Source organism: Carcharhinus amblyrhynchos, chromosome 2, assembly GCF_965287045.1.
Source record: "Carcharhinus amblyrhynchos chromosome 2, sCarAmb.v2.hapA, whole genome shotgun sequence".
Classification (NCBI taxonomy): domain Eukaryota; kingdom Metazoa; phylum Chordata; class Chondrichthyes; order Carcharhiniformes; family Carcharhinidae; genus Carcharhinus; species Carcharhinus amblyrhynchos.
This window is the reverse complement of record NC_137325.1, coordinates 33590664-33615626: the sequence shown is the minus strand read 5'-3', so window position 1 is coordinate 33615626 and position 24963 is coordinate 33590664. Positions and strand designations below refer to the sequence as shown.

Sequence of the window (24963 nt, the reverse complement as noted above, 5' to 3'; positions counted from 1 at the left end):
CCCCGCCATTCAATAAGATCATGGCTGATCTGTCGTGGCTCAGTTCCACATTCCCGCCCTCTCCCCATCACCCTTAATCCCCTCTCTTATCAAAAACGCATCCTCTCCTCATAGTTCAACCCCCTCAATTCCAGTATCAGCCTAGTAAACCTCCTCTGCACTCCCTCCAAGGCCAAAATATCCTTGCTTAAGTGTGGCGACCAAAACTGCACACAGTACTCCAGCTGCGGCCTCACCAGTGCCCTATACAGCTGCAGCAAGACCTCCCTACTTTTATATTCAATCCCCCTCGCTATGAAGGCCAGCATCCCATTAGCCTTCCTGACCACCTGCTGCACCTGCAGGCTGGGTTTTTGCGACTCATGCACAAGGACCCCGAGGTCCCTCTGCACCGTCGCCTGCTGCAGTTTTTTGCCCCGTAAGTAATAGTCCTTCCTACCATTCTTCCTACCAAAGTGGACCACCTCACACTTGCCAACATTAAATTCCATTTGCCATTTCCTGGCCCATTCGCCCAGCCTATCTAGATCCTTCTGCAGACTCTCCACACCCTCCGCGCAATTTGCCGTTCCACCAACCTTGGTGTCATCAGCAAATTTTGACACCATACTGTCGGTTCCCTCCTCCAGATCATCTATATAAATGGTAAAAAGCTGAGGCCCCAGCACCGACCCCTGGGGCACTCCACTAGTCACCATCCGCCAATCCGAATAGCACCCACTAACCCCCCACACTTACTTGGACTCTGGAACTCAAACTGGGCACTGTTTATAATCCTCGTCTGGGCCACTGCTGCCACTGGCACTTGCGTTTCTGGCTAATCAGATTGGCTGGTAGCTCTTTTGAGGCAGGGCTTCCACCTGAGTGATGTAAATGGTCGTCGACTGCTGTGAGTGGTGAGGATGAATTTCCTGCCAACTCTTCAGTTTGAGGAGCAGGAATAACTTGTCTTCAAAATATCTTGCCCCTTTGTATTTTCCTCGCAACTTGCTTTCCTACTTATCTTTGTATCATCAGAAAATTTGGGTACAATACAGTCGATCCCTTCATCCAAGTTTTTAACATAGATTATTAATAGTTGAAGCCCCAGCGCTGGTCCCTGCAGCACTCCTCCAGTTATAGTTTAGCAACTTGAAAATCACCTATTTATCCTAACTCTGTTTCCTGTTAGTCATGATGTGGAGATGTTGGCATTGGACTGGGTAAACACAGTAAGAAGTTTCACAACACCAGGTTAAAGTCCAGCAGGTTTATTTGGTAGCAAAAGCCACTAGCTTTCGGAGCACTCACCCCTCCTTCGTCAGCTGAGTGGGATTTCAGTTCACAAACAGGGCATATAAAGACACAAACTTAATTTACAAAATAATGGTTGGAATGCGCATCCTTACAGGTAATCAAGTCTTAAAGGTACAGACAATGTGAGTGGAGAAAGGGTTAAGCACAGGTTAAAGACATGTGTATTGTCTCCAGCCAGGACAGTTGAGATTTTGCAAGCCCAGGGGGTTACAGCTAGTGTGACGTGAACCCAAGATCCCAGTTGAGGCCGTCCTCATGCGTGCGGAACTTGGCTATCAGTCTCTGCTCAGCGACTCTACGCTGTCGTGTGTCATGAAGGCCACCTTGGAGAACACTTACCCAAAGAATCAGAGGCCGAATGCCCATGACCGCTGAAGTGTTCCCCAACAGCAAGAGAATGCTCTTGCCTGGTGATTGTTGAGCAATGTTCATTCATCCGTTGTCATAGCATCTGCATGGTCTCCCCAATGTACCATGCCTCGGGACATCCTTTCCTGCAGTGTATCAGGTAGATAACGCTGGTCGAGTTGCAAGAGTACATACCATGTACCTGGTGGATGGTGTTCTCACATGAGGTGATGTCATCCATGTCAATGATCTGGCATGTCTTGCAGAGTTTGCTGTGGCAGGGCTGTATGGTGTCATGGCACTTTTCCTGAAGGCTGGGTAGTTTGCTGCGGACAATAGTCTGTTTGAAGTTGTGCGGTTGTTTGAAGGCAAGAAGTGGGGGTATGGCGATATCCTTGGCGAGATGTTCGTCGTCATCAATGACATGTTGAAGGCTCCTGAGAAGATGTCATAGCTTCTCCGCTCTGGGGAAGTACTGGACGACGAAGGGTACTCTGTCCGCCATATCCCATTTTCCTCTTTTGAGGAGGTCAGTGTGGTTTTTCACTGAGGCGTGTCAGAACTATATTTTGATGAGTTGAACGCCATATCGTGTTCTTATGAGGGCATCTTATGAGACTCCTGTTAGTCAGCCGATCCGTCTAATACATCATCCCAAACACGGTGAAATCTTGTGCAGGAGCTTTTTATGTGCCACCTTATCAAATACCATTTGGAAATCCAAATATATTATATCTACCAGTTCCTTTTTTATTCAGCCTGCTTGTTATATCTTCAAAGAATGCTTAATAAATTTTGTCTAACACAATTCCCTCTCACAAAACCATGTTGATTCCACCAGATTGTATAATGATTTTTTAATGTCCTGCTATTAACCTCCTTAATGATGGATTCTAACATTGTCACGATGACTTTTGTCAGGCTAATTGGCCTTCCATCTTCCTTCTTTCTCAAACACAGTTGTTACGTTTGTGGCTTTTCAATCAAATGAGACGTTTCTGGAATCCAAGAATTTTTGCAAGATTGATCCTCTATCTCTGCAATCACTTCTTTTAAGACCCTAGAAAGAAAGCTATCATACCCAGAGGGATTGTCAGGCTTTAGTCTCAAAAAGTTTCCAATGATTTTTCCTCCAGTGATCATGGTTGTTGCAAGGTCTTCCCGCTTTCTTGTCTTTGATTTTCTCATGTTCTTGGAATACTTCTTTTGTCTTCTAATATGTTGATAGATGTAAAGTAACTATTCAAAGTCTCTGTCATGTCTTTGTTTCCTGTTATTTAACTTCCCAATCTCATCCTGTATGGACCAATGCTCACTTTAGTTCTTTTCCATTTCATTTACTTGTAGAAGCTTTTATATATTTTTATATTTCCCGTTAGTTTCTTTTCTTAAGCCCTAATTTATTCCTCTTCGTTTTTTAAGTCTCCTTTGCCGATTTCTGTAACTTTTCAAGTCTGCTGGTCTTACCACTGAACCGCCTTTCCTTCCGATATGGTACCATCTTTAACTTCCTGAATTAGCCACGGATGGCGCATCCTTCTAATAGAGTCTTTCTCAATGGAAGATATTTCATTGAGAGGCAGAAAATATCTTCTCAAATGCCTGCCACTGCTCTTCTACCATCTTACCTTTTATCCTACTACTTTCCAGTCCATCTTAGCCATCCCTGAGTCCATTCCCTCATAATTTCCTTTATTTAAGTTTTAAGACACCAATTTTGGATTGTCGATTGATGGGTTTCTGAGGGTGGAATGGAGCAAAAGATTATTAGATCCTGCCAATAAGTTCGACAGAACCTCTGGGTCTCCAACAAGGTTCCCTGTACCCTGTTCACTTCTTACACGAGTGTTGATGCTGATGAAAGTACCCTCTTTATTGCCATGAGAGTGTGAAGTGGCCCCTATCTATGGCACAAATTCAGTGCAAAGATGCCAAAAGACAATCCTATCTACAAGAGTTATTTGAAAATTTGAATTGAACAGAAAGAATTGACTGAACCATATCATTTCAGGAGGTTATAAAGACCTTTGGTGAGGCCTCTTATGTCCCTTTGCATCATTGCATAACTGTCCTTGATAGCTGATGTGAATCATCGGTGTTTGAATAGTGAACAGTGATCAAGACATCAGCCTTTTTCATATGTCAGCCCTTTCCCCTGGACTCCAGTAGTCAGCCAGATTCCAATCAGTGCAGTTATTGTATGTGGAATTTCTTCAACATTACTAGCAATTTCTATCTGCCAGCAATTTCTCCTGCCAGTAAAGTTCTCATTAGTCCAGGCCAAAGTTAACTGTCAGACAGTATTTCTTTTGGTTACTTAAAGGATGGCTGTAAATTCATATTCAGAATGCTGCCTCTGAGTAAATGAGAGCATTCACGTGGATTTCTGAGGAATTATTTTCTCATATCTTCACTGATTCTAACCAGTGTGTAGGTGACTTGCCTCTCCCATTAGCAGAAACATTGGATGCAAATTTAGATTTTTAAGGAGTTAGCCCAAGTGTAAAATTTTCAATAGTAAATTCAGGGAGGGGAAATATAAGCATTCTGTCATCAAATTTGCTGAACAAACAAAGCAAGAAACCAGAAATCGTAAATGAAAATAGGAAATGCTAGCAGTATATAGTAGGTCAGAGAAAATAATTATTCGGGTTTATTTTTGTGCTGTCTGAGAGGACACTAAGTCAGCTTTCTGTCTAATTCCTGTGTGAATCCCATAACCAACAGTTCATGTTTGTTTTAAGTGAACAGGGCACAAAAAATACTTCTGGGGAAGTCCAAAAATATAGCAGGTGGATACATAGTTAATAAGCTCCAATTACAAGATGCTTTTCAGATGCACACTGACCTTTTATTGGCTCTCTAAGAGTATAAAACGTGTATGTGGATTGAATATCCCGACGGATTTTTTCCCCGTACCATCTTCCCCTCTCATAAATCAGATTATTCTAAAGGCTAACTGTAATGTTGGGTAAACTGTAGAATTGTCAAATCTTGGGGCCTGGGTAGAAGACTATTATCCTTCACAATTCATAAAGATTTGAGGGTTTCCAAAAGACATTCAGAAGAGGAGGATAGCATAGTCGTTGACTGGAGAAGGCTTGTTTGGGATTTATTTATGCAAAGGCATAAAACGTCAATACGTTCCAACAGTAAAACATTAGTGTAAGAAGAGCAACAGGAGCAGGAATAATCCATTCAGCCCTTTGAGCCTGCTCCACTAATCAATCAGATTATAGATTTGATTTATTGTCACATGTATTAGTATACAGTAAAAAGTATTGTTTCTTGCACACTGTACAGACAAGGCATACCATTCATAGAGAAGGAAAGGAGAGAGTGCAGAATATAGTGTTACAGTCATTGTTAGGATGTAGAGAAAGATCAACTTGATGTAGGGTAGATCCATTCAAAGGTCTGATGACAGCAGGGAAGAAGCTGTTCTTGTTTCAATTGGTACGTAACCTCACCCTTTTGCATCTTTTTCTGATGGAAGAAGGTAGAAGAAGTATGTCTGGAGTGCATGGGGTCCTGGGGTCCTTAATTATGCTGGCTGCTTCGCCAAGGCAGTGGGATTTGTAGACTGAGTCAATGAATTGGAGGCTGGTTTAAGACTGGGCTTCATTCATGACCCTTTGTAGTTTCTTGTGGTCTTGCACAGAGTAGGAGCCAGACCAAGCTGTGATACAACCAGAAAGAGTTCTTCTATCTGAGGTACATCTTCCTGCACGACCCCCTATCCATGAAATGCTGGTATTTAAAAATCCATCAATCTGTACTGACTATACTCAACTACTAAGTATCCACAAGGTTCAAGGGTTAAGAATCCCAAAAATTCACAATCATTTTAGTGAAGAAATTGCTCCTCATCTTGGTTCTAAATGGGCAAATTCATATTCTGAGGCAATGATCTAGAGTCTCCAAAGAAAGCCTTTTCCCAGCATTTGCTGTGTCATGCCCGTTAAGAATTTTAGTTGCTTGAACGAGAGAACTTATTCATTTAAACTCTAGGAAATATAGACCTACTCTACTCAATCCAGAGGCTGAAATTTTAGTTTCTGATGGAGGTGAGCACAAAGATGAATACTCGAGCTGCCAGCCAACACGCTGATATCTTGGCATCACCTGGCTCTGAACCGGTTTAATCACGGACCTGCCAGTATATAAATTGTAGAATTATACGGTTCAGTCCAAGTTCCTGCCTAATTCCTCCCACCTCCAAGTTCTTCTCCACAGTGCCAGAAAAACCACCCTTTTGTGTCCTTTCCCACCTAACTTGTAATAGTAGCAAACTTTGATATGTTAACTCAATTCCTTCAATCAAGTCACTGCTATAGACTGTAAATAGTTGAGGCTCTAGTACTGATCCTTGTGGCATCCTGTTAGTATTAGCCTGTACATCTGAAAATGACCTGTTTATTCCTACTCCTTATCTGTTCACCAATTCTCTAAATTTATGCTAACATCTTACTCCATCCCATGAGCCCTAATTTTATATAATAATCTATTGGTGGATACTTTTGAAAATCTACATACACTTCTATCCATCTCAGTGACCAGTCCCGATATATTAATCCCACCCAGCTCGATCGCTCTCATTCCCTCCCTCCCTCCACCAATCTTTCTACAAAGTGGCAATGAGGTCCCCCCATCTGGCACTGCCTGGTGCCAGGTGAGCACCACCAGGATGCTAAGCTGGCACTGCCCAAAGGCCACCCTCCCCCTAATCTCTGACCCGTTCGGGGGGCTCAGTGGCCTCTGTTCCCTCCAGCGGGGTTGGACACCTGTTTCCCATTAGTGGGGAGCAGTCATAAATGCTGCTGAAGGGAACCACTCCTGGTGGGGGTGGGCAGATGCTAGCGGGCCCAGAGAATTCGCCAGGTCAGCTACCCTTTTTGACAATTATAAACCTCTTGCTTTAATCTCATTCTCTCTTTAACTTAAGAAACTGTTTCTCTCCTGATAGATGCTGGCAGATCTGCTGAGTTTTTCCAACATCCTCCGTTCTTGTTTCCGATCCCAGAATCCACAGTATTTTGCTAATGTTTAACTCGTCTTGTGAGCAGCAGTTGGACCACATTTTCCACGGGATTTTTAATTCCTCAATGGAATGTACATTAATTTGTAAATTATGAATTGTTTAAATGTTTGCTCTTGCTTATCAACCACCATATTTTACATTTGGCTTCGCTTAGCCAATTCACTCTTCTTAACATTGCAGCTAGCTTTGTTCAGTTTGAAGACGCTAACTTTGAATTTAATTTTAAATCACTTTAAAATTTCAGTATAAGATTCCATCATACTATGATCACTCACTCTCTCTGAGACTTCTTTGCTGCAAAGTTAACAATTAGTTCTGTCTCTTGCGCCATTACTAGAACTAAAAGAGCCTGCTGCTTCATTGGCATACTGATTAATACAAGAACATAAGAACAACATAAGAACATAAGAAATAGGAGCAGGAGTAGGCCATCTGGCCCTTCGAGCCTGCCCCGCCATTCAATAAGATCATGGCTGATCTGTCGTGGCTCAGTTCCACATTCCCACCCTCTCCCCATAACCCTTAATCCCCTCTCTTATCAAAAACCCATCAACCCGCGTCTTAAAAATATTTAGCGAGGTAGCCTCCACCACTTCAACGGGCAGAGAATTCCAGAGATTCACCACCCTTTGAGTGAAGAAGTTCTTCCTCAACTCCGTTCTAAACCGCCCCCCCTTTATCTTGAGGCTGCGCCCCCTAGTCCTACTGTCCTTTCTGAGCGGGAAGAGCCTCTCCACCTCTATCCTATCCATCCCATTCATCATCTTATACGTCTCAATGAGATCTCCCCTCATTCTTCTAAACTCTAATGAGTACAAGCCTAGTACAACTAAACTATATTCCATCAACTCACCCACTGCACTATTACTGAAAACTGCTTTCCACAATCTTTGAAAAGATTAAAATCTCCTTTGATTAGCATATTACCATGGTTTCCTGCTCCACTAATTTCCTGATGTACTCTACCTGATGCAACAATATCTGTTCAAGGTGTATACACTATTACCACCAACGTTTTGTGCCCTTGTTGTTTCTTGGCTTCATGAAAACAGATTATGCATCCAGATTGAAAGCAGATCCTTTCTCTACTCTCTTTATCCTCTCCTGTTTCCTGTACAATCAGGGCAACCCCTTTTTTCTATTTGCCTACCTCCTCCTGAAATATTTAGCTTTGGTCACTCTGAAATCAGAATTTTCCGTCCGTTCGCACCAGTGAGATTATCTGGTCCCGTTACAGTGAACAGAGATTTGATTGAGCATCAAATTCTTCATCCTCGCTTGCAGCAGCGGTGGGGTGTGAGTGGTCGGAAATTTCCGGTCCACATCTGTAATAAGTTTCTAGAGGTAGAAGTCCCCTCACCAAAATCCCTTCATTTACAATTCTGACAGCAGTATGCAGAGAGCTGTTAGTCGGCAGCCTACCTTTGCGAGTGCCAGAGGAACTGACACTCCCAGTTAAATAAAAAGAAAAGACTCCCTGATTGGCCCATCAATTGACTCCTTAATCATGGAGTTCATTTTCCAATAAGCCAACTTCAGTTGGCCTGATTGAAGTCATTACAAGATCTTTAATAGTCAAGAGATTAAATCTGTCAGTTTTCAATAGGTCATTTTTGAAAATGCCTCACACAGATAATACTTCCTGTACCTTTAACTTTTTCCCCGATGCTGGATTTGTTACTACTGCCCTATTCCCTACTTTGAGCTGTCCATCCCTTCCTGACCCACTGAGCTTATTTTTACTGAGATTGCTACTTTGCCGTACATTCTTGACACCGCACTTATTTCTTTTGAATTTATTTTTCCTGAACCAATAACCAGAGTACCCAGTGCCAGCAGATCTGCACACCTTTTATTATGTCTTTGATATATATATAAATAAAGTTTCATTTTAGTGCATTCAAATGAGCTGAGCATCACATATGGCTTTCAGACTACTGTGTGTTGTTGAGTGTATGGTACAGCTGTATGACTGATCTCTTGAAATCTTTCAATTCCACAGGAAAGGGAAGGAAGTCCCTCCATCCTTCAAACTGTTTTTTAGCAGTTCATTGGCTTTGAGACACATCAACCTGTCAGGCACCAAACTCCCTCCGGATGCAGTCAAGTCAGTATTTGTTTCTTCCCTTTGTTACCCATTACCTTTATCAATGTTGTCTCTTTGGCTTCCATGTATTAACAGGTCAATTTTACAAAGAATAATTATTTCTGTCCTCCTATCACTTCCTTAAGCCAGTTGTCATCCTTCGGTCAAAAATGCAGGCCGTGGATCTGCTCCAGAGTTTCCTTGCTGATACGTAACCAAAAGGGTGTCACATTCAGTGCCATAGAACTATTAATTTATCTTTGACTTTTTTTCTCTCAGCGAAAGGTAAAATCTAATTGGTGCTTTGTTTCCCCTTGAACTTCAGTTGAATTTGCCTGACGTTCTTAAGTTTGAACTCATCTTGCTAATTACCACAGCACCAGGTTAAAGCCCAATGGGTTTATTTGGTAGCACAAGCTTTCAGAATGCTCCTTCCTCCTTCATTGGGTGAGTGAAGAGTTGGGTTCACAAACAGGGCATATATAGGCACAGACTCAGTTTGCAAGATTGGAATTCAACCATTAGTTTGTGCCTATATATGCCCTGTTTGTGAACCAAACTCTTCACTCACCTGGTGAAGGAGCAGTGCTCTGAAAGTTTGTGCTACCAAATAAACCTGTTGGACTTTAACCTGGTGTTGTGAGACTTATTACTGTGCTACCCTAGCCCAATGCTGGCATCTTCACATCATTGCTAATGTATGGTGCAATGTATTGGTGGGCAAACACATTGAGCTGCCAATTGACTGGATTTTGGTTTTATATGTTTTATATTAGTTCTGTATTTATTTATGCTCAGCAAATTAAAGGAGATCAGTGGTGGGGAATCCAACTGTTATTTAAAACACCTTGAATCAGCAATAAGTGCCACCAAGTCAGACGTTGAATAGCTAGGTGCAGTGTATTATGTCACGATGATCTCCCAATCTCAAAATGGCACTGCATCTCCATCGGTGTGACACTTTTTCAAATCTTACACAAGCCACCTCGATCACCAATTAGTGCTTAATTAGTCCAGTTTTGTGTTAGAGGCTTGTTACCACTGGGACCTTGTTTGAAAATGCCCATGCTTATTTCACATGGAGCCATTAACAGCCAACAGACTGATACTTTCCTCTCATCAGTCAAAGCTGATTTGAATCCAAACCTGTATCTAATCCACTACAGCACACACATTTTTCTGAAATTTTATTTTCTGCACTTTGTGAAGAACTTTTTATTGACTTTGAACCATTAACTGCCATGCAGTGAAGTAGGGCATTTATGATTGCTAACTAAGTTGCAGCAAGAAGCAAAAAAATAGTGAAAATTTTACAGGACTTGGTATTTTCATTTTACTGTCAAGGTTGGCAATGAGATGTTTATTTGAAGGCAATTCTTTCTTTACAGAGCACTTTTACTTGGCCTTTCTTGTAATCCTCATCTTAAGGATGTTTCTCTTGACCTGAGCAGTTGTGAGGTAAGAAGGAATAATTTTATTCATAGAATTAATTTAATTTGCAAGTGTGGTGGAAAATTACTTAAAACTCAGTTAATATTTCAGGTTTGAAGGATGTACATAGGGGTATCTTATTAATGCTTAGTTTATGCTAATGTTTATTTTTCTTGATAACTTTCTTCCCTCATGAAATATATGGTTTGGGTGCCAGATGTCCTTGAGTACTGCAACAAGTGATTAATTCTCATAAAAGAGTCATGCCAGTGATTGCCCATAAGCTATTAGGCTGCAGTGAACATCATATCCAAATCTGACCCTCGTGCATGATTTTTTTTTAATATCACTGATGATATGTAACTATCAAAATTAGAAACCACTGATTCTCCCATCTCTGACTGAGCAAATCTGAAGCATATGTAGCTCCCCTACAGCCATCCCAGATGAGAGCAATTAGCTTCACAAATCTGGTCTGCATGGCCCAGCTCAGTGCCTCTGTAAAGCACTGAGCCTTGGGAAATGCTACATGTTTTTAATCTGCTAAAATGTATTCCTGTCCATTAATTCCAGGTAAGGAAAGTCAGTTAATATTGTTTGCTAACCTTGCACTATTTTAGAAAAATTCAGCAGTAAATTTGGCTAAGTGGAAAACAGCAATAAACCTTAGTTTCTGAATTGGATGTTGTTGGATATGTTTAGTTCCAAACAATCAAGGATAACAATTTCTAAACCTGTTGATCAGTGCCATATATAAATAATTTAATAGATTTAATTAATTTAGGCTGGGGTAAGTGAATCAATGGGGGCGATCTTAAGCCCACTCTTGCCATCTGCAAACATTGGTGGGGGCTCAAGATCCAAAAATCGCAGATCTCATCGGCAAGATCGCAATTTCAGATCTTCCCCATCCATCAACATCATTAGGTTCACGCTCATAGCAGGTGTGAACCTGCTTTACATGCATCTCAATAAATTGTAGTATCATTAACTCGGTCCCTCACCAGTATTGACCCCTCACTGTGTATTGACAGTCACATTGGCGCAGTTTACAGCAGGTTCACCTAGACATGAACCAGTTTGGGGGGGGGGGGGGGGGGGTGTCGGGTCGTGGCCTGACATTGCCTCTTGGCATAAGTTGACACTGCTAGGGTAGCACAGTGGGGTTGGGGAGCTGCTAGCACTGACTGTTGGACAGTGGGGGGAATCCCATGATCGGTTGTGGGGGTAGAGGTCAAGTGCCAGCACCAGTTGGGGTGAAGGTGAGGGAGAGGTAGGCCAATTGCCGGCTCTGATTGGGTGGGTGTGTGCAGGCTTCGGTCAGATAGGGAGTTGAGGGGCCTGATACTTAGCAGTGGGCTGGGGGGAGCTTTATTCTGCTGATCGGGTGCAAACACACCAGTTCTTCACTTGAAACAACACTCTGGCATTTTTTGGTAAGGTTTCACCTAATTTTTCACTTCAGAACCCATATGGCATCAAGAAGTTCTTAGTAGAAATATTTATTAGCTAATTGAATAGTGATGTTGCTTCTATATTGGTGAATTTGCATTTGATGTTCATATAGTTCTATGTTACAAAACCAGCTCTCTGATCAGATCTGTTTCAGGGCTTGTTTAGCCAATTATTTTAACAATTTTCAAGGGCTAGTGTGATGCAGAAGACAGGGTTGCTGAACTGCTGCGCTGTGATGCTATTGCCTACTCCAGCTCCGCACTGATGTATGCTGTTCTTTTCCCCTCTACTGCTTTCCTTAGCTTGGTCACTGTGTAAGTACCCTCCCTGCCTCTTAACCATTGTTGATCCAATAAACGGCTTCCTTATCTGTCTGTCAGGATTACCATTAGAACTGTTTGGCATAGATGTTTATGTAATAACATTTTTGGCTCATATGTAGTGTTCTATATGATGTCCTAGATGAGTTCCATTTGATCATTTAAAGGAAAAGGCCTTTAGGTGTGCCTGAATGTATAGTGTGATGTGTTTTAAGCTACTTGTTCACAATGGAGTGGTTTACCTTTCCAGTTAAAATGTCCTCAAATTGAAACAATGGTGTAAGCAAGCCTTCGTCAGAAATTTCCAGGTGTTGTCATTGTCAAGTCGATCAATGTTAATTAATTTTTGAGTACTAATTGCAATTTTCAAAATGAATCTCTGTTTTCTTAGCAGCTACACATTATAAAATGGAGTTAAGGAAATATAAGATGCCATAAATGTCAATTGGGATAAATAAAGCTTATAAATTTTGTGTCACTTTAAAAATTTGTCTTTGTATGACAATTGGAATTGAACGTCTGTTTGAAACCTATTAGGAAGCCTATATCAAGAAGCTCAAGACTTCTAGTGGTGCAAAATGTAGACAATTAAATCTCTATAGGATGCATATTTCATTTTAAATTAGGATGTGAAGATATAGTTTTAAAAGATAACAGGCCTATGCTAATCATGAAACAACTTTCATCAACGATACTTAAAATTTTGAAATTTGCTGACTGCTTTGGGTTGGAATTTCTCACATGCTGGCTGGTGGGAGGGAGGAAGAAATTAGCATCAAACTGTTGAGAGCCTTTGTGAACAATAATATCATTAGTGTAAGGAAGTAATCACTAAGCCTTTTTTTTATTCTAGATTAATCATTAGAACATTATTCAGGTATCACCGTAGCCATCTTTATTTTGTTCCATTTGCCGATTGCTGCTTCCTGCTGCTTTTGCATTGATTTTTGATTTGCAGGCTACTCAGTTCAAAGACGCTTAATTAAAATTATCAGATAATTCAAATTTTTTGGCACTAAATGTCCCCTTTACTGTACTATTGACATTCTTTGATTTGAATTATTGGATAATGTTTTATCACAACAAAATGACCAGATTCGGTACACTTTTTATTTGATAGAGAATGTGTTGCACCTATTTAATAGTTAATGGTAGCGAATGCACATGTTTTGATTTTTAAAAAATGTTATGGGGATTACTCATGGTTTACACATCTCTCACTTCATTAGGTCTCTGTGTAGCATTCAAACACTTTGGGGCTTTTGTAGATAGCAGGGTGCAAGATGTCACCATGCTTAACTGCTTTTGTAAAATCGCAGTAGCCTTGAACGTCGTTAAGTGCAGTAGAAAAGACCAGTGCATTTGCAAACATCATTAAGCTGCATGTCACAAAATCTAAAAGGCATCTTTAGGAATTGTCTCCTAATTGCAGCCTTCTTCCTAAAATGATGCTGTACGTTTGCAAAGTGAATTAAGAGATACAGTGATGTTTCCTATTTTTTCAATAGATGTATAGCTAAAGATTTCTGTAATGCCTATTTGTAATTGTGATCGTTAAATTTCATGGTATTCCAGTTACTCAATAGAACTGATTTTGGCTTCTTTGTCCACAGCTAAGGTCAGGTGGGGCTCAGATTTTAGAAGGCTGCATTGCAGAAATTCATAACATTTCAAAACTGGATATTTCAGACAACGGTGAGACAAATTACTTGATTTTTACATTGAATCTCATCTTCGAAAGAGCAATAAAAGAGCTGTTGAGTTTAATGTACCGTGTGAAGAATCCACCCGTAAACCTGTCAGCGCTTCCATAAAGCTATGCAAAATCTCAGCAGAACCTGCAGTAAGCATCATTCACATCCTCCATAAACTTCCAAGCGTATTGCTTTGGATACTGCACTTGCTGGTTGTATGTGTAGAACTAGCTTTAGTTGCATGCATATATCAACTTTGATCAACTAGGGTAACTCCTTCCTCTACTCTTGTTGTAACATTTTTATTATCTATTATGGAATAGACCATTTAACCTCTCTAGCTTGTTCCACGCTATTAAGTGAGGTATTTGACTGATTTGCAACATACTTTATGCCTTTTCTCCATATTTCATGATACCTTTGGATAACAATCATATCAATCTGAGATTTAAAACTGCCAGTTCTTCTAGAAACAATTGCTGTTTGTGGAAAAGTTTTTCTGCCTTCTACTACCTTTTCTGCTTAGTAGTGTTTTCCTAATTTCAGTCCCAAAAGATCTGGCTCTAGGTTTTATGCTACGACCCCTCAGCTCAGCCTCCCCAAGCAGTGGAAATAATTTAATTCTGTCAACATATCTTTTCTCTTAATAATGTCTTGAAATCTATGAGCAAATCAGCCTTTCCAGTCTAGTTTGTGTAATCTCATTTCATAATTTAGCCCTTGGAGTCTAAGTATGATTCTGGTAAATCTATGCTGCGCTCCTCCAAGGCTTTCTAAGACTTGATCAGAACTGCTCACTATGCTCCAGCTATGGTCAATTGGAGGTTTTATATAGTTAAAGAATAACTATTAGAGCAGCATGATGGCTCAGTGGTTAGCACTGTTGCCGAACAGCACCAGGGACCCTGGTTCGATTCCGGCCTTGGGTGATTGTCTGTGTGGAGTTTGCATGTTCTCCTTGTGTCTGTGTGGGTTTCCTCCAGGTAGTCCGGTTTTCTCCCATAGTCCATACTAAATTACCCTTTACTGTCCACATGTGTAAGTTAGGTAAATTAGTTGTGGTAAATGCAAGGGGGATGGGGTAGGGGTAGTGGCAGGGGCAAGGGGGAGGGTGGGAGAAAGACCTGAGTAAGATGTTCTTTTGGAGAGTTGGTGGGGCAGACTTGATGGGCCAAATGGCACCCTACTGCACTGTAAGGATTCTATGCTAATCCTTTCTATTCCAGTTCTCCAGATATGAAAGCCAATATTCTGTTAGCATTTTTGATTAATTCTGTGCTCTTCTGTGACAGCTTAGTGATCTGTGCACATGGACCCTTGAGTGTCTTTGGACTGCAACTGTTTCTAGCTTTTTGCCAGTTAGAAAATACTCTGTTCTATTCTTAAGTGATGATCTCAGATTTGTCTGCATTGAAATTAATTTGCCATAGTTTTGCTTATTTGTTTATTAATCACTTCGTAATTTTATCCATCTACACTGCTTAGAATGTCACCTTGTGTCATTAGCAAACTTGCATTTGTGACTTTTTATCCCATCAATTAAGTTGCTAAATATGGTGCTTCGGTGAAGCCCAGCACAGATCTTTGCAGTACATCTCTAATCACATCCACAAATTTTGAGTACCTGCTCATTACCCTGACACTCTTCTCCTGCTATGCAAGCAATTTCCTAATTAGGTCAATAATTTGCCTTAACTATCATGACTTGAGCTTAGGCCAACAGTCTCATGTGATTGTCTGGGTCAAATACCTTCCAGAAGTCCATTGTTCAAAAAATTACATCTGTTGAAATTCTCCTGTTCACTATCTTTAGTGAGCACTTCAAAAAAAAACCAGATTCTTCAGCATGACCCACCATTGACAAATCCATGTTGGCTCTCTCTCCCTGTGTTCATTTACTCTTTTGGTAGCTGAAGCTGTGTCAATCATGGCATTTAATGGGCAACTAGGAAATCCATAAAACAGTCAATGATTTTTGGGAAAAGCAGGAAAATGGGATGAAGGTGAGCAGGTACAATAAGTTGACTGATATCTAGTATTGAAATTCCTTTAATTCTGAAATGAATATAAAACTTGCTGGAATTATTCAGCAGGTCAGGCAGCATCTAAGGAGAGAAACAGGAGCTAACATTAAAGGTGGATGACTTTTCATCAGAACATAAGGAGGCTAGAAATGTGAGTATTTTTAAGCCAGTGGAAGCAGCAAGGGAGCAAGAAGATCAAAAAGAAAGATTTGTGATAAGGTTGAGGCTCTAGAGAGATTAACAACAAAAGATTTCATGATGCGAAAGCTGAAGATGGTAGACTAGTCTAGTAAAGAAGTAAACAATGATTGTGTACAGGTGAGGTGCAGATGGCTACAAAGCAGTCATTTAAATGCAAGGGTTAAAGAAAGAAGCAAACAAAGAAAAATCACGGCAAAATGGAGGCAGAGGATGGTTATTGGATATTGAGTCCTGAAGGCTGTAGAGTGCCAGTGAGGGAGTGTTCCTCATCCTTGTGTTGAACTTCAATAAAACACCATAACAGGCCATGACCAAGAAGGTCAGAGTGGGAACAAGTGACAGGAATCTCTGGGTCATGCTTGTGAGCTAAACAGAACTGTTTGGCAAAGAGGTCATTTAGTCTACATTTGGTCTCCCCAGTGTAGAGGCCACATCGTGAATACAGCATACTAAATTGAAGGAAGTACTAGTAAATAACTATTTTACTTGGAAATAGTGTTTGGGACCTTGGATGGTGACAAACTAAGGAGTGAAAGGAGAAGTTTTACATCTGCAATTGCAAAGCAAAGGTGCCTTAGAGAAAGAAAGGCTTATCGGGATGACTGAGGCATGGACCAGGGTGTGACAGCAGGAATATCCATTCAGGATGGTGAAAATCGAGAGGTGGGGAAAATGTTTTTGGTGGCATCATGTTGGAACCGTTAGAAGATTTTCTGTTTAATATGGACTCTAGTGGAGTGGAAGCTGAGGACGAGGGGAATCATCCCAGAAGAGAAGGGATGGAGTGAGAGCAGAGTTGCATGAAGTGGATCAGTTGAAGTGGAGAACCATGTCAACCACACTAGGTGGAAATCCATAGTTGAAGAACAAAGACATATCAGAACGCTATTTTGGAAGGATGCATCATCAGAATAGATACAACAGAATGAAAAAACTGGGAGAATAGAATAGAATCATTACAGGAAGCAGGGTGGGAGGAGGGATAGTCAGGGTAGACATGGGTAGCGGTGGATTTGTAGTGAGTGTTAGTTCATAGCCTATCTCTAGAAATGGAAACAGAGAAGTCAAGGAAGGGAATGCAATAGTCAGAAATAGACCAAGAGAAAAGTGAAAATTGGAAACAAAGTCGTTGAAATTTTCCAGTTTATGACTAAAGCAGGATATGACATGATGCTATCAAAAATGTACTGGGAAAAGAAGTGAGGAGGGACTGGAATAATGAATGTTCCACACATCGCACAAAAAGACAGACATAATTAAGACCCATGTGTATCCCTTTTGATTTAATTTGATTTGAGTTGAGTTGATTTATTATTGTCATATGTATTAACATACAGTGAAAAGTATTATTGCGCGCTCTACAGACAAAACATACTGTTCGTAGAGAAGGAAACAAGAGAGTGCAGAATGTAGTGTTACATTCATAACTTGAGTGTAGAGAAAAATCAACTTAATGCAAGGTAAGTCCATTCAAAAGCCTGATAGCAGCAGGAAAAAAGCTGTCTCAGACTTTTGTATCTTTTTCCCGAAGGAAGAAGGTGGAAGAGAGAATGTCTGGGGTGCGTGGGGTGCTTAATTATGCTGGTTGCTTTGAGGCAGTGAGAAATGTAGACAGAGTCAATGAATGGGGGAGGGGTGCTGGTTTGCGTGATGGTTTGGGCTACATTCACAACCTTTTATAGTTCCTTGCGGCAGAGCAAGGGCCATATCAAGCTATGATACAATCAGAAAGAATGCTTTCTATGGTGCATCTGTAAAAGTTGGTGAGAGTCGTAGCTGACATGCAAAATTTCCTTAGCCTTCTGAGAAAGTGGAGGCATTGGTGGGCTTTCTTAACTATAGTGTCGGCATGGGAGGACCAGGACAAGTTGTTGGTGATCTGGACACCTAAAAGTTTGAAGCTCTCGATCTTTTTTACTTCATTCCCATTGATTCCCCTGATGTAGACAGGGGCATGTTCTCCTTTGCGATTCTTGACATCAGTGACAATCTCCTTTGTTTTGTTGACATTGAGGGAGAGATTATTGTTGCTGCATCAGTTCACCAGATTCTCTATCTCATTCCTGTACTCTGCCTCATCATTGTTTGAGATCCAACCCACTATGGTGGCGTCGACAGCAGACTTGAAAATCAAATTGGAGGAGAATGCGGCCACACAGTCATCAGTGTATACAAGAGGGCTGAGACACAGCCTTGTAAGGCAACGGTGTTGAGGATGATCGTGGAGAAGGTGTTGTTGCCTATCCTTACTGATTGTGGTCTGTGAGTTAGAAAGTTCAGGATCCAGTCGCAGAGGGAGGTGCCGAGGCCCAGGCCATGAAGTTTGGAGATGAGTTTCATGGAAATAATAGTGTTGAAGGCTCAGCTGTAGTCACTAATTAGGAGTCTGAAATAGGTATCCTTGTTATCTAGGTGTTCTAGAGTTGAGTACAGGGCCAGGGAAGTGGCATCTTCTGTGAACCTGTTGCGGCAGCAGGCAAACTGTAGTGGCTCCAGGTAGTCCAGGAGGCTGGAATTGGTTTGTGCCACCTTTCGAAACACTTCATAATGATGTGCCAATAGTCATTAAGTCACACTGCTTGGTTTTTCTTAGCTACCTTCTTGAAACAGATAGGGACGTCAGATTGTTGTAAAGAGGTTGAAGATGTCTGTGAATACCTCTGCCAGCTGATTCACGCACGATATGAGTGCCCATCTGGGCCAGTTGCTTTCCATGGGTTGAGCTTCAAGAAAGCTGCTCTGACATCTATAATGGTGACTCCAGATACAGGTTCATCCAGAGCTTCCAGGATGGAGGGCATACTCTTGCTGATCTCTTGCTCAAAACGGGCATAGAATGCATTGAGCTCATCAGGGTGGGGTGCATGGAGCTAGCGATTTTATATGCCTTCATCTTGTAGCCTGCTATGTCCTGCAGACCTTGCCATAATAAAAAGTCTGACAACACCAGGTTTTAGTCCAACTGATTTATTTGATAGTAAACTCACAAGCTTTCGAGGGGACTCCCTCTTCGTCTGATGAAGAGGGAGTCCCCTCGAAAGCTTGTGAGTTTACTATCAAATAAATCGGTTGGACTAAAACCTGGTGTTGTCAGACTTTTTACTGTGTTTACCCCAGTCCAACGCCGGCACATCCACATCATGACCTTTCCATAGTCAGCGGGTGTCAGTGTGGCTAGCCTGGGACTCTAGCTTGGTCCGATATTGTCCTTTGGCATCTTTGGATCTCCTTAGATCATATCTGGCTTTCTTGTATAGGTCAGGGTCGCCTGGCTTGAACGTCTCAGACCTGGACTTCAGCAAGCAGTGGATATCCCTGTTCATCCATGGTTTCCAGTTGGGGAACACACAGATTTGCTTCTTTGGCACACAGTCTTCTGCACACTTACTAATGAAGTCAGTTACTGTAGTTCTGTACTCTCTCAGGCTGCTCGCAAGATTTTTAAATACTGACCAGTCCACTGACTCCAAGTAGTCCTGTAGGAGATCATCCAATTCCTCGGGCCAACGCTGCATGACTCTCTTTGATGGATTCCCCTCCATCAGTTTTTGTGTGTAAGCTGGGAGCAGGAGCATAGCCTTGTGGTCTGATTTGCCAAAGTATGGGCGGGCGATAGAGTGGAAGGCATGTTTGATATTTGGGTAGCAGTGGTGTAGGATGTTGGGCCTCTGGTGGAGCAGGAGATGTGTTGATAGTAACTTGGTAGTGTGCTCTTGAGGTTAGCCTGATTGAAGTCCCCAGCCACATGAACAAGGCCTTGGGATGTTTCGTCTCAAGGCCATTTGTATTGGTGTATATTTCGTCCAGAGTGATCTTCACGTCCACATGGGGTGGGATGTAAACTACCATCAGGGTAATGGAGGTGAACTCCTGCAGAAGATAGTAGGGGCGGCATTTTAACGTCAGCTATTCTAGGTCTGGGGAGCAGAAAGTTCAGTAAAAAGTCTGACAACACCAGGTTTTAGTCCAACCTATTTATTTGATAATATTCTCACTAGCTTTCGAGGGGACAGCCTCTTCGTCAGGTGAATGGAGAGTTCTGGCCTCAGACAGAGCATATAAAGCACAGACAGTTTAGAGATTACTGATTAGAATGCGAATCCTTACACCTAACCTGCTGTTCAAGACCTGAAGTGGCTGATAATGTGAGTGGTAGGAGCACTGATCACAGTTTAAAGAGATGTGTATTGTCTCCAGACAGTACAGTAAGTGAGGTTTTGCAAACCCAGGCAAGTCACGGGGGTTACAGATAGTGCGACATGAACCCAAGATCCCTGTTGAGACCGTCCTCATGTGTGCGGAACTTGGCTATCAGTCTCTGCTCAGCGACTCTGCGCTGTCGTGTGTCGTGAAGGCCGCCTTGGAGAATGCTTACCCGAAGGTCAGAGGCTGAATGCCCGTGACCACTGAAGTGTTCGCCAACAGGAAGGGAACAGTCTTGCCTGGTGACTGTCGAGCGATGTTCATTCATCCGTTGTCGTAGCGTCTGCATGGTCTCCCCAATGTACCATGCTTCGGGACATCCTTTCTTGCAACGTATCAGGTAGACAATGTTGGCCGAGTTGCAAGAGTATTTACCATGTACCTGGTGGATGGTATTCTCACGTGTGATGATGGTGTCCATGTCGATGATCCGGCATGTCTTGCAGAGGTTGCTGTGACAGGGTTGTGTGGTATTGTGGTCACTGTTCTCCTGAAGGCTGGGTAGTTTGCTGCGAACAATGGTCTGTTTGAGGTTGTGTGGTTGTCTGAAAGCAAGAAGTGGGGGTGTGGGGATGGCCCTGGCGAGATGTTCGTCTTCATCAATGATATGTTGAAGACTCCGGAGAAGATGTCGTAGCTTCTCCGCTCCGGGGAAGTACTGGACGACGAAGGGAACTCTGTCCACTGTGTCCCGTGTTTGTCTTCTGAGGAGATCGGTGCGGTTTTTCGCTGTGGCGCATCGAAACTGCCGATCTATGAGTCGAGCACCATATCCTGTTCTTACGAGGGCATCTTTCAGGGTCTGGAGGTGTCTGTCACGATCCTCCTCATCTGAGCAAATCCTGTGTATACGGAGGGCTTGTCCATAGGGAATGGCTTCTTTAACATGTTTAGGGTGGAAACTGGAGAAGTGGAGCATTGTGAGAATGTCTGTGGGCTTGCGGTACAGTGAGGTGCTGAGGTGACCGTCCTTAATGGAGATGCGTGTGTCCAAGAATGCAACTGATTCTGGGGAATAGTCCATGGTGAGTCTGATGGTGGGGTGGAATTTGTTGATATCATCATATAGTTGTTTCAGTGATTGTTCACCATGAGGCCAGAGGAAGAAAATGTCATCGATGTATCTAGTGTACAGCATCGGTTGAAGATTCTGTGCAGTGAAGAAGTCTTGTTTGAACCTGTGCATGAAGATGTTGGCATATTGAGGCGCAAATTTGGTCCCCATGGCTGTTCCATGTGTCTGGATGAAAAACTGGTTGTTGATGGTGAAGACATTGTGGTCCAGGATAAAGCGGATGAGTTGTAAAATTGCATCTGGAAACTGGCAGTTGTCAGCATTGAGTACTGATGCAGTCGCAGCAATGCCATCGTCGTGGGGGATGTTGGTGTAGAGCGCTGAGACATCCATTGTGACGAGGAGTGTCCCTGGTTCAACTGCTCCGTGTGTGCTGAGTTTCAGTAGGAAGTCCGTAGTGTCGCGACAAAAGCTGGGGGTTCTTTGTACAATGGGTTTCAGGATGCCCTCGACGTAGCCGGAGAGGTTCTCACACAGAGTTCCATTGCCCGATACGATGGGACGGCCAGGTGTGTTTGCCTTGTGTATCTTTGGGAGGCAGTAGAGATCTCCAATGCGGGGAGTACGTGGAATGAGAGCACGGAAGGTGCTCTGAAGGTCCGGATCAAAGGTCTTGATCAGATTGTTGAGTTGACGAGCGTGTTCTTTGGTCGGATCTGTGGGTAATTGTCTGTAGTGTTCCTCATTGTTTAGTTGTCGGTACACTTCTTTACAGTAATCCGTTCTGTTCAGTATGACGATGGCCCCTCCTTTGTCTGCTGGTTTAATGACAATGTTACGGTTTGTCTTGAGAGCGTGGATGGCGTTGCGTTGTGCTTGGGTGATGTTCGGGGCTGTCTTGTGAGTGCGGCTGATGAATCTGGTGTTAACGCACCTCCTGATGGTTTGGGCATACAAGTCCAGTCGAGGGCAGCGGCCTTCCGGAGGAGTCCAATTGGATTCCTTCCTCTTAGGCTGTTGCACTGTGCCTGGGTTTGCAAAACCTCACTTACTGTACTGTCTGGAGACAATACACATCTCTTTAAACTGTGATCAGTGCTCCTACCACTCACATTATCAGCCACTTCAGGTCTTGAACAGCAGGTTAGGTGTAAGGATTCGCATTTTAATCAGTAATCTCTAAACTGTCTGTGCTTTATATGCTCTGTCTGAGGCCAGAACTCTCCATTCACCTGACGAAGAGGCTGTCCCCTCGAAAGCTAGTGAGAATATTATCAAATAAATAGGTTGGACTAAAACCTGGTGTTGTCAGACTTTTTACTGTGTTTACGCCAGTCCAACGCCGGCATACCCACATCATGACTACTATGAGCAGAAAGTTGCCAGTGTTGCTACGTTTAGACACCACGAGGTGTTGATTCGGAAGCAGACCCCACCTCCCTATGCCATACCTGAGACCGCTGTACGGTCCATTCAATGGATTAAGAAGCCCTCTGGTTGTAGGGCACTGTCCAGTGAAGCAGGAGTGAGCCACATCTCCGTGAAACAGAGTACACAGCAGCCCCTCAGTTCTCTTTGGAAAGTGAGTCTGGCTCTAAGTTTGTCTAGCTTGTTTTCCAGAAACTGGACATTTGCAAGGAGTAAGCTGGGGAGGGGGTTTTCACTCTCACCTGCAGGCCTACATGTTTTCCACGCTATCTGGAGTGTCTGCTTCTTTTCGAGCCTGGGAGACGGTGAGTGTGGTTTGCGGCGTTAAGGGTACGGTTGTGTCCAGTGAGTCCCTATAGTTTTTACTTGAGGAGGTGAATAGCGATGAAGGAAAAGTTGTTCAGAGTGAGAGCAAGCTCAGCCAGGCAGAGAAGGAAGGTGAAGGATGGGATTTGGTGCGGTTTTAATGCCTTTTATTCTTATGTTACAGGAAATTATAAGGGTAGCAATAACAGATCGTTCAAGACTTTATTGTACAATGGACTATGTTAAAAAGTTGTGATTTTTTTTATTGAAAATCCATTGCCACTTGCTCAATAACAGAGGTTCTGTGACAGTTATCAAGTTGGCTTTGTGGTTTGTGATATCATTTATGTTGTACTTGTATTACAGAACCTTTTGAAATGGGAATAGGTGTTATATTAAAATATTATTTAATATTGTGGGCAAATTGAACAATGCTAGGGCAATAAACAATGATACATGCTTGAGGTTAGGCATTCCCATCTTTGTGGGCATTGCAGATCACAAAATCCTCTGCCCATTGTGTCTGATGGTGAGTCTGATGGTTGTCAGGCATGGCTCAGTGATTGAATTCTCATCCCTGAGTAAGGAGAGTCGTGGATCCAAGCCCCAGTCTAGAGACTTGACAGATGCTTTCAGTGCGTTAATGAGGAAATACAGCACCATCTGAGATGCCTGCTTTCACATGAGACATAAAACTGAGGACCCAGCTGCCCTTCAGGTGGACATAAAGGAACCCATTGTATTTTTCAAAGAAGACCAGGAGAGTTCTCCCCAGTCCAAGCCAACATTTACCTCTCAACCAACACCTGAAAATCCAATAATTTATTGCTGCGTCTGTGGGAGCTTGCTGTCTGCATATTGGCAGCTGTGATTCTTGCATTACAACATTGACTGCACTTCAGGGCCAATTGAACATTTCTGTGAAGTGCTTTGGGACATTGCTGTGATGGCCATTCTATAAATAAAAGTTTGTTCTTCCTTTTCCTTATGGTTGAGGACAGTTGCCCTGTGTCACTGGACTGTACAGGTAAGTTCACCTCACCCAGAAAAGAACAGCAGCTAACAATCCTAGCAATAGCATTCACACTCCTATAGCTCCGTTGGCATTAACATAAAGTACATTTTCAGGTGGTTTGTAGCATCGTGCATTGCACTATCCTCTATCTTGCGGAGTCACAGCTGTACAAGGTTGCTGCGCAAGGTTGTGCTGTAAAGAAAATTGCACTTTTATCAATTAGCTTATATCCCATCCAACAGTGATAGTGTCCTATTAGCTGTTCTGTGCATTCGTGCTTTCCTCCTACACAAACATATAAACATTGATAAGACAGCAAATGACTACATTGAGAGTTTCATTTTGGAAATTGCCTGTTCATGCTGAACATGTAACCTTGTTTTATACAGGTTTAGACTCCGATCTTGCTACCCTTGTAGTATGGATGAGCAAAAATAGATCAATTCGCCATCTTGCCTTAGGCAAAAACTTCAACAACATAAAATCCAAGTAAGTACTTTTTGTGGATAAGTAACTTCAAAGCAAGCTAATAAACATCAGTTTCATTGCCTTCAGTGACATTACATATAAATATGATTTTTCTGAATGAAACTTGACAAAACCTAACCTTGCTTGTAATTGTTTCCATGGTGTTGTTCCATCCATTCAGAACAACCAGATTATGATGAGAACTACTCTAGATAGGCTGGGCGAATGGGCCAGGAACTGGCAAATGGAATTTAATGTTGGCAAGTGCGAGGTGGTCCACTTTGGTGGGAACAATGTTAGGAAGGATTATTACTTACGTGGAGAAAAACTGCAGCAGGTGACGGTGCAGAGGGTCCTCGGGGTCCTTGTGCATGAGTCACAAAAACCCAGCTTGCAGGTGCAGCAGGTGGTCAGGAAGGCGAATGGGATGCTGGCCTTCATAGCGAGGGGGATTGAATATAAAAGTAGGGAGGCCTTGCTGCGGCTGTATAGGGCATTGGTGAGGCTGCAGCTGGAGTACTGTGTGCAGTTTTGGGCGCCGTACTTATGCAAGGATATTTTGGCCTTGGAGGGAGTGCAGAGGAGGTTTAATAGGCTGATGCCGGAGTTGAGGGGGTTGAGCTATGAGGAGA

At 42.5% G+C, this 24963-nt stretch overlaps 1 protein-coding gene across 2 annotated transcripts in view; it reads left to right on the top strand.

Annotated features, from left to right (window-relative positions):
• Positions 1–24963, top strand: part of carmil1 (capping protein regulator and myosin 1 linker 1) — a 395677-nt gene that overhangs the window by 211743 nt on the left and 158971 nt on the right. For both annotated transcript variants that reach the window (XM_080204317.1, XM_080204310.1), the window contains exons 16-19: positions 8688–8792; positions 10160–10229; positions 13591–13672; positions 24253–24352. In XM_080204317.1, the coding sequence (XP_080060443.1) occupies positions 8688–8792; positions 10160–10229; positions 13591–13672; positions 24253–24352 (357 nt within the window). The remainder of the gene's footprint in view (positions 1–8687; positions 8793–10159; positions 10230–13590; positions 13673–24252; positions 24353–24963) is intronic.